The 10,288-nt window shown below is 43.5% G+C and overlaps 1 protein-coding gene across 1 annotated transcript; it reads right to left on the bottom strand.

Moving 5' to 3' along the window:
* Positions 1-2,308: 2,308 nt before the first annotated feature.
* Positions 2,309-3,571, bottom strand: LOC147463925 (F-box/kelch-repeat protein At2g44130-like). Its single transcript, XM_086497792.1, has one exon. It carries the CDS (start codon positions 3,569-3,571, stop codon positions 2,435-2,437), a length of 1,137 nt encoding a protein of 378 aa, XP_086353918.1. The 3' UTR covers positions 2,309-2,434.
* Positions 3,572-10,288: the final 6,717 nt, after the last annotated feature.

The raw sequence follows: 10,288 nt of genomic DNA, 5'->3' as shown, positions 1-10,288 counted from the left end.
TGCATGTATATTTTTATTTGAGAATCCATAGAGAGATGTTGTGAATCATTTTTTTTAAATTCAAGAGAGTGTATACATGTAGACTAATAGAATCTATATAGTTTTTCACCTTATAGTTGTAAGAATAGAAGACATACATTTTCTAACCTAAGCAACGTGCGGGTCACATACTAGTATTATTAATGTGACAAAAATACTTTAAACAAAGAAGCCATTAGATCTTTCCAATCTCCGGAATTAAAACTTCTTTCAAAACATATTAAGTGCATAAGTGAAGGGTGAGTTTAGATATGAAAAGATGGATGAAGGTGGAAAGTCAAAAGACGGATGAAGGTGGAAAGTCAAAAGACGGATGAAGATGGAGAGCCAAAAAACCTTTTGTGTCTATATAAAGAGGTGTTTTTCTTCTCTTTTATTTTTCCTTTAACGTTTTCTTCTCTTTAAAGTGCTCTTTCTCTCTCTCTCTCTCTCTCTCTCTCTCTCTCAATGTTGTATCCGTCCTTCCTAGCTAATACTATTGCAAATCTACGTGCTTCAGCATTGCCCATTGCTACGTGCTATAGACAAACGTATCGTTTTCATTGTTGTTGAGAGAATCTTTGAATTAGGGGAAAAAAAGGAATACCTTTTAATTTTTTTGAAGCCATTAATTGTCCATCCAAACTAGCAATACTCACTCATTTCCCTTTTCAATAGCGGGAAAATCTTAGCAAGTTCCTTTGCCCAACCTCCTCACTACATGCTCGTAGATCAAAAGTCCCTTACAGTGCTAACAATCGAACTCGGGTAGTGGTGTCAAGCAAAGACACTTCGTTTCAAGTATTTCGATGTCCGATCTGTGATGCCCTAAGTTTTAAACAAAAAAGGTTGTCTGCCCGTCCCCAAGGCTTGCCCCTTCGTCCAATGTCTATCACCGTGCAACACATTCAACTCTGCCACCATACACCACTTGCACCCACTGACTCTAGATGTTGCAAACAATGGGTTTCGCCTCCTCACTACGATGATGGTACATGTATCCTCCGTTTTTTTTTGCTTCCCCAAGGCATCTTACTAAATGCTAGCTAATAAAGCACACATCCAAAATAATAGCTACGTAGTAGATAATTAAATGGCTTGAATAAATTAGAGTTGGTGAATGAGATGGAATCTCATTTTCTTGAGCTTCAAGTTATGGTGTGAAGGAAGTTAGAGTTGTATATCATACAACCAAACTCCATGACCTTTGTAAGGCGTAATCACATTATTTTTGAAATCTCTATTGAGTAATCGTGGCGCACTCATAAGGACGTTCGTATCGATTCGCATGGGATATGTGCGATTTGCTACAAAAAGTCTCTCTCGAGCACACATCGCACAAACTACTTTCTGGCAAAAAATTATAAGATCCAACTCTTTGATCATTTCAATGGACCAAACTAATTTTTGAGTTTATCTTGAGAACACGTGGCACAAAATACTTATTGGCAAAAGTTTACGCACCTTGTAAAGATCCAACTCTTTGATAATACATTGACTCATAATTGTGTGGTTAGCATTGTTGACTACTTGGAATGGAAAGTAATTTGCAACCATGCTCCTTGTTGCATAGCTCCGACACAAGGCAATTCAAACTTGAGGTCCTTTCCTCCAAAACGTTGCCGCCTTTCGGAGCTAATTCTAACGATTTCGACAGAGTTAGTCTACCAAAGGCGACATTACCACTACACAACAAAGAGACTTTTAACGAAAAAAAACGTTGCATGTCTTATAGTGCGAAACATGGCTTACACCACAACAGTTAGGGAAGTCTTAATAGGCCAACTTTTTCGACACATGTAATTGTGTGGAGTGCTACATCATGAAACTATCCATGGCATCAGGGCTCGGGAACATTTTTTGTGGACCCGGCTTTGGAACCTTTTCACACGCATGTGAACATGCTAACTCTAAATTTGAGAGGGACAACACACTAAAAATCTCATATTTATAACTAAAAATTCCATAATTTGAACCGGCTTGAAAACCTCCTTCCCAAATTTGAACCGGCCATTTTTCATTTTGAAGAGGCTTTGGATAAAGCGAACCTATCTTTTCCAGAGCCCTGCATGGCATGGTTGAATAATGCATCAACCAAGCCGTGAAAAGGAGACTTAATTTAAACTAGAAAAGAGCATACGGGGAGGAGCTTTTGGTTTCCAAACCCCTCGTGTGAGCACACTCTTGACATAATCAAAGACAAATTTTCCATATAGTATATAAAAGACCAGATTTGAATTTTGCAAAGCGGCCGGGCCGCCCGGACAACAAAACGACATGTACACAGACCAACCAAATCTCATGCTTTTTTATTGTACATCAATTTTTTTTTGGACAAAATCGGATATGCTCACGTCACTGTCACCAAGAGAACACTTTGCAGTAGGTGACGGACGGCCGGCACTTCGGAAAATAGTCACGCACTTACCACAGCTCCGGCATGGTACCAGCTGGGCCGGACGGAGACGAGATGGTGGCATCTCGTGACGCCGTCAGACAACAGGCCGCCGGCTCGACGCGAACCGTCGTTGAGAAAGAAGATGTCGTCCCCGTGGCCGAAGACTGTCTGCGAGGACGTGTGGAAATTGTAGGCAGAGGCCGATCGCCACTTGTCAGCGCGCCCCGACCGCGGCCACGGCAGTTTGCGTCCGACAGGTCCCCACTTGTGGTCGGTGGGGTCGTAACGGAAGATCTCTTCGGGAGAGGCAATGGCATAGAGGAACTTGTCGGTAGCCAGCAGCTGCTGGATCCCACAGAGCCCCCCCTCAAGCTGCCACTTGTCGTTCTGTGGGTCGTAAGTCCAGAAGCAGCTGCTGGAGCTCCCCTCTGCGTCTGCCCCATAGCTCGTGCTCTGCACGTACAGCTTGCCCTGGAAGACAGCGTCGGCCTGAATTGTCGACACCGCCTCTGGTGGCGCCGCCGCAGTCGTCCAAGTGTCAGTTACAAAGTTGTACACTTCAGTTGTCCGCTCGATCTCCCATTTGTCGTTCCGGCCGCCTGCCACGTAGAGGCGGTTGCCGATCACCCCGCAGGCGAAGAACTCCCGGTAGGTGGACAGCGGCGCTGCATGGCGCCACTCGTCTGTGACGGTGTTGTGAATGGTAAAAGAGCAGCGCCGCGAGTGCGACTGGCTGCTCCGGCCGGAGCCAAGAACAGCGAAGAGCTCGTTCATGGCCACGATGCGGTAGTGGTCGAGGTGATTCAAGCGGTGCGCCACCGGAAAGAGGGCGCCGCCGCCGGGTTCGACACCATCGGCTTCCAGGCTGGGCGGAAACCGGACCTTGAAGAGGAGCTGTCTTGTGGAAAGATCGTAGGCGGAATAGAGAAGGGCAGGCGCAGACAGGATCTCTGCAGAAAGGACCACCAGCCAGGCGTTGGCGATACCGAGGCGTCGCCGCTCGCGGTAGAAATGGGGGTGGCGAACGGCATTGCGCCAGGCCACGCAGACAGAGGCCAGGCAAGTGTGGTAGATGCGCGGCACCTTGAGGAGGCAGAGCATGGCTATGTCGTTGGGGAGGCCTGGTATGATCTGTTTTGAAGTGAAGGCTTCCATGGTGGAATGAGGAGGGAGCTGGAGCGCCCACATGCAGCAGTTTTACAGCGCAAATCCTCTGTAGATCAGAGGAAGACAAGCCTCTCTCTGGCACTCTCCCTATCTGTGTGTGTGTGTCTCTCTCTCTCTCTCTCTCTCTCTCTCTGTATCTCGCTCGCTTCTGTCCCAAGGGGCGTTGTGGAGCGCAGATGAAGAATTTGAGGTAGGTACCTGCCCCCCTCGAATCAAAATGGAATTTTTAGGCGCTGAGAAAATTCAAGATCGTATCGAGGACAGAATTTATCTATAATATAAATGTGGAGGAGGGATTGGATTTGGGCGCTGGGCCCCGTGAAAAGGTGCGCTTTGTCCACATCTCCCATAGCCATGCCGCTCCCTTTTTGCCACTTGCTGACTGCTTGCCCAATGCCCACCCTCGTGACTAAAAGTAACACGGCGGCTATCCAAGTCAAAAACAGTTCTTTTGCGATATGCGCATTTTCCTATGCCAAAATAAACTTGTTGGTTATGTCCACATACACGACGTTGACAATTCAGAATGTTTTTTAAAGATTTTTGAAAATTTGATATTTTCGGTGGTTCGCAACTTGTTGCAAACCTTAGAGCCAGTTCACCTGGGGCATGGTTGCGCCCACTTGTTGGCAACCAGCAATCGAGGCACTTTCTGTTCACATGAGGAAGAGCTAGTCGCTGGCAGTGTTGTGCGCAAACTGAAAAAGGTTCATTGTTTTTGGCTTTTAGGGGATAGCATGGCAAAAATAACCAGCTACGCATGACGTCCTTTGTCGTTTTCTACGGTTGCCTGCTCACTCCACCTCCTCCCCTTGGAGCAGGGGTGCAACTGGTTGCCAGTTAGTTGCTCTCATTTTCACTGCAACCCCTCATGGGAACAAGAAAAGTTCGCAAGTGGTTGGCAATCAATTGCAAATCGGACCTGCATGTGAACTAGCTCTTATTAGACCCATGTGAACAACACCAAAGTAACTTATATTTTCAAGTGCGTGGAAGTTTCTTCAGTCGACACCTATAAGGCCCATGCCACGGACATGCCCAAACGTGTGTGCAAGTGAGGTAAGAAAAGAGCACTCGCTTGTGCAATTGTACGTCTGTCACAGAAGGGGGTGGCTTGAACCCTTCATCCATCCTCGCGCAGGTATGGACAAGCAAAACAACCTATATGTGAGTATTTTCCATTCGCGTTGAGCTTTCAACATGGCGCATCGGAATGACCTAATCACTTCTGATAACTATTACAGGTTAGAGACTTGGAGTTAGTCAGATCAAATTAGTTATTCAGACTTCACATTCATACTTCAAATAATAGATAAACCAAACAAAGACGAAATGGAGACATGAAGACAAGAGACTAGAAATGATATGTATTCAGACACTGGAAAGTATAAAATTGGCACAAGATATAGCCATGAAAAAGCTAATTGATACTTAGAGAAAATGCTCAATAAGTACAAAAGGGTAACTCTAGACTCCGGAAGGACTAGCCCACAAAATGAAGTAATGGGTCCTATTTATAGGTGCCCAAACTGGGCTCTGACTGATTGTTATCCTTCTCCCTTATTGGCTTCGGAATGGCCTAACTTTGGATCCTGAATTGCTAGAGGTTGACCCATTCCTTGAGCATTGGTTCCAACATTGTCCTTCTGAATGAGGCAATAGATGGCTTCCTGCTCCAAGTGCTCCCTGCGATCAATGATCATCTTGACTTTGTATGGTGTCCGAGCAGTCCATGTCTTTGTTTCAACATCATGCAAAGTACGCCTTCTCCTAGTGAGTTTGGTTCTGGCTAGCTTGTGACATATTGATGTAGTGTGTATCCAATCCTTTGGTAGTGGCTGGTTGGCCTTAATCCGAGCTTCGAACAACACCTCAACCATTTCTTTGAAATGTGGCTCTGATGCTGCTTTGTTCGTCATATCCTTTTCTAGAATCTTGGAGGCTTCTATACTGACAATTTAAGAAGCTCATTGGTGCATCGAATCAATGTGCATATCTTATCAATCCAATAATTCATCATCCCTCGGAAGCTATATAGATCCCCCTTCAATCCTGATATTGTAGTTTTTTGTTCAATGTCATTGAGCACATTCTTCCAAGCCACTCACTCTACTTTACTGTGCTCATACCATTCTCTCAACTGATCAACTATCCTTAGAGACCTCTATTGATCAGCTGGTTCGTTATACTTTGGATACAGATCTGGATACAATCTTGGCAACTCATCATCTTTCAAGGGTAATGCATACATAAGGATTGGAGAATTAGGAACCAACTCTATGAGGTTCATCATCACTTGGTTCTCCTGGTTGGGCAAAAAAATCTTGGTAGATCTTGATTCATACACTAATCTTGACTACTCTATCAAATGTCTAAGTCTGAACAAGGGATTACAAAAGGAGAAGGCACTTGAGATGTAGGAATATATGAATGACAATGATCCAAATTCAGATTTTGAAAGATTCTAGATGTTGTATGTGGGGATTTAGGCAAATGGTAGATCAACGGGAGATGGTCAGCTATCATGAGAAGGCCACTTGCCAACTGCTTCCTGATCCCAATACAATTTAGCTGTTGGAACGATTGCCAGAGTATATCCTTACATTTGATGACATCTTGGTGAATTCTCAAGTGCAAAAACCATATGTTATGAATATTTTGAGCTTAGGGTTCCAATTGGAAATGCTGCATGAAAGAATCATACTAGCTTTGCTTACCAAGATGCAGATTGGCAGAAGGGTATTGCATCAAAAAATAAAGACTTTGTTGGAGAACAATGCTTGCATAGTAGAGGACCAAAGACCATAATCACTTTGAGGGAACAAGAGATGGCTTTGAAGAGTCTTTTTCATTTGGTTAAATTTTCAAAAAAATGTTGATGCATCTTGTTATTGTCCCATAGACCTATGATATGGCTGCTATTGAGTCTACTCTGATTGCCACTAAGTCTTATCTACAACACATCCATATGTGCCATTTGCCCCTTGTGTATTGCCAGTTTTTTTCCCACCAATAGCTGAACTAAGTGCGGGAGGAGGAGGTTGATCATTTCATCATCATCATCTCTATGATCAATGGTACCATCCCCATCCTCCTACCCTTGGTATGTCCTCATCTTTGTCTTCCTCATCATCTTCTTGGTGCTTTAGATGCTCCGTTAATGCTTAGTTGACTAGGGTAACAAGGTATTCCTTTTATTTCTCCTCCACATTAGTCTTGATGGATTCGACCAGATTCTGAAGGTCTTCTAGATTTAGCATGAGATTGTCGTCTGAATCGAAAATGTCCACCAACGATCGATGACCAATTCTAACTTTTCTTCCTCCAAGATAGAGAGAGTTCTATGCAGTTAGCTTGTCCAACTTCTTTTGTTAAATTTTCATGCTTTTCTCATCTTTTTGTTTTTCAATCTACAGCCTCATCGCCTGCTGATCTTTTAAGCGCATGGGTTTTCCCTTGGATTCCTCTACTTGGTTTGTGGCTTGTTGTAGGTCTGCTTCTAGATGACTCAAGGCTGTTGTTTGGATGGACCCCTGGACTATCCTGCTCCACCTTGTATGGATCATTAGGAAATTTCGGAGGTCATTTGGAGGGCCATATGAAGAGAGAGAAAAATAGAGCGCGTCCAATGAGCACGAAGGCTATGTTACGTAGGAAAGTACGTGGAAAGACTCAAAAAATAGGAAAATAGCATAAAACTTTCACAAATCTAGGATTGTGACATCATAATTTCCTTCCTTTTACCGAGCTGTTAGGTGCTTGCCAGTGGTCCCACTTCTGATATTCTCTTATGGTCATTAACGTACTGGAGGGTGACCATTAAGCCCGCACAAGATATTAGAATTCTAAAACACTTTCCCTCCATTAGAATGCTTTCAAAGTGAATCTCCCTCCACTAAAGCTTTTCTCTGAGAACTATGGCTTCCATGTCTTCTCGCCCAAGAAGCTCCAGGTGTTTACTGTCTCTCACACCAACAACCAATAGCTGCACTTTGCCTAGAAGGCCAAGTAGTAGCATATCCTCAATTATAATATCAACTTCAATAAGTGCAGAGAACCAATGGGTTGGACAAAGGATAAACAAAGGTTCATGGGTCCTCATGCAACCAAGAAGACCCAAGAGGTCTAGTGGTATCAACGTTTACTGCTTATCATGGAAGGCTAGAGTGTTGGATTTCAAAGTTGAAATCGGCAAAAGATCTGTAAAGGAAGTTCTTGTTCAACATGTGTTTACCCATCCAGACGTGATAGCAAATGGTGGAAATGTATCATATATACATCAACCACGTTGCAATTGTAAGTACTCTTGACATCTGAACTTCATTTGATCTGTAAGTACTCTTGACATCTGAACTTACTGATACTCTCATTATAACTTTTCTTATATATTTTGCAATGTTTCTCCCTCTTCTTATGAGCAATGTCTCCATTCTTCACAGCTCAATTACATTAGATTTGTCATTTTTACTTGTTGATACTCTTAGTTTAACTCTTCTTATATATATTGCAGATGTTTATCCCTCTTCTTATGAGCAATGGGAGCCTGTGGAGTGCATAATAGGCCTCTTCCTTGTTGTTCATGCCCACATTGGTTCTCTACAGTATTCAGGGAGGAGCAGCAAAAGCCTGGCTGATGAAGGAATATTTTTTTATGACCACTTCTACCAACTCAGCTCAGGGAATAAGAATGGCATGTTGGTGAAAGTGCCTCTACCAACCGATTGGAACACTGTGGACTGGCCAATTCCCGAGGAAACAATGGTGGAGGCAATGCGAAGTAAGCTCTACAAGGATATACAGAGGTCTCTACGTAGCTCTATTCCCACCAAATTGGTTAGAATTGCAAACTTTTGTCCTGCTGCACTCTTCATAGAGTTGTTTCATAGCTACAACATCCGTGTTACGAAAACTATGTTCATGTGCAATTCATTTCAGCAGTCATCCTGTGACAAACTTCTTGACAGAGGATGGTATGTAAAGGAAGAGATTGGCTTACGGTGCGAGGTCGCGCTTGATACTCTAGTTGTCAAGTACATGATTGCAAGCCAATCACTGTTACTCTCATTTTGGTATATGCGATCACAAATGCTCAATGGTAAGTACATTCCTATGGACCACATTTCTGCAGGTTTGGAAGATAATCGTGCTGTGGATGTGGAAGTGATTGATAAAGAGCATGGCCTACTGTTGGTGGTTACAATAAGGGAGCTATGCAGTCTTCAGCAGTTGCGGCATGACATAATTGAAGAGTCAATGGACAGGGACCTATCAGATTTTTCCTTTTTCCTAGCTGGCCGTAAGGTGATGCGGCGAAGGGAAAAAGATATTTTGTGCAAAGAGTTGGATGGTCGGGTTGAAGTAGTGTCAATGTAATAGATATTCTTGTGAACCCAAGTGTATACAAATGACTTTCAATACATGAAGTTTTTTGAGCTCATTTGTCAATTGTGCCCTATGAATAAGTGTGCTTGAAATACATTTCTTTACCATGTCAAATCTCTCTCTCTCTCTCTCTCTCTCTCTCTCTCTCTCTCTCTCAATGTTAGACAAGACAAAGACATGATAGAAGAGTCATCTTAATTCATTAGAAAGTACAAACTCGTCCGTGAACAATGGACTGAGATACAATTTCTGTAAGTATGGAATCAGAATGTCTTCAAGGTAAAAATCAAAGGAATGCCCCTCGAAAGAAGGTGGTGAGATAGTTGTTCCCGACGGATTTAGTTCTCCCTTTTCAGAAGTATCATCAATCAGTAGTGTATTAGCTGCATCAAAGGGTACACTGATTTGGCTAAACGGTTTGTACAAAAGAGGTAAGTGTGGTTTTTTAGGGTGGTAGTGGCCCTCGACGGTAACGCATTTTCTTTGATCATACAAAAAGGCAAAATCTGACGTGTGAGTGCCGCATACACTGCAAACTATTGTAACTAGTGGCGACAAGTATTGCCTTTGCATTGAAGACCATATGGCAACTCTGAAGCGCGGAAGAAGAAACTGAATAAATTCCTTGGTTCCTGAACGAACCACAACTCGACAAGTTCCCATCCGAAACGTTTGCAAATCCTCAAAGGGTTCTGTGTCACCGAGAGGCACGCGCATCAGCAGCAATCCATTGAGGTCCAAGATAATCAACCTCTGTAAAAGTTGACAAGTACATATAAGTAGTTAGAAGCTGAACATATTTTGCCATACTTGAATAGACATTACCGGAACAACCGTATCTACAGGTAGCAAGGGTCCGTACTGGGTCTCTGTAGTGTTGATGTCGTTGTTGCTCTCCTCTGCTTTAGCTTCATTATTCACATCTTCATAGTCATCATTCACATCTTCATCAGGGGTATCCCCCATGGCTCTTTCTGCCTCATTCAAGGTTTCCTCCAAGGTCTTTTCCTCTGCCTCGGTTGACCGGCTTGCCTCATACATCCTTGCCTCATCCATCCTTGCCTGATCCATATCAGTTTGCTCATCCCTAGGCCTGCTTTCCTCATCCATATCCTTTTGCTCATCTATAGGCTTGCTTTCCTCATCCATATCCTTTTGCTCATCTATAGGCCTGCTTTCCTCATCTTTGGTTTCATCCATAGGCTCTTTTGGCTCCTCCACTAGCTGACTTGGCTCTTTTGGCTCCTCCACTGGCTGACTTGGCTCTTTCATTGTCTCCTCTGGTTGTACACTAGCACCTTCCATATGCTCATTTGAGCTTTC

The sequence above is a fragment of the Adiantum capillus-veneris genome, chromosome 2, assembly GCF_014529385.1.
Source record: "Adiantum capillus-veneris isolate H3 chromosome 2, ASM1452938v2, whole genome shotgun sequence".
Taxonomy (NCBI): Eukaryota; Viridiplantae; Streptophyta; class Polypodiopsida; order Polypodiales; family Pteridaceae; genus Adiantum; species Adiantum capillus-veneris.
Note: the sequence above shows the minus strand (reverse complement) of the source record. Positions and strands in the feature narration are given on the sequence as shown.

What these genes read in the sequence shown, in the direction of transcription:
- LOC147463925 (XM_086497792.1), bottom strand. Translation starts at nt 3,571, where the DNA reads ATGGAAGCCTTCACTTCAAAACAGATCATACCAGGCCTCCCCAACGAC.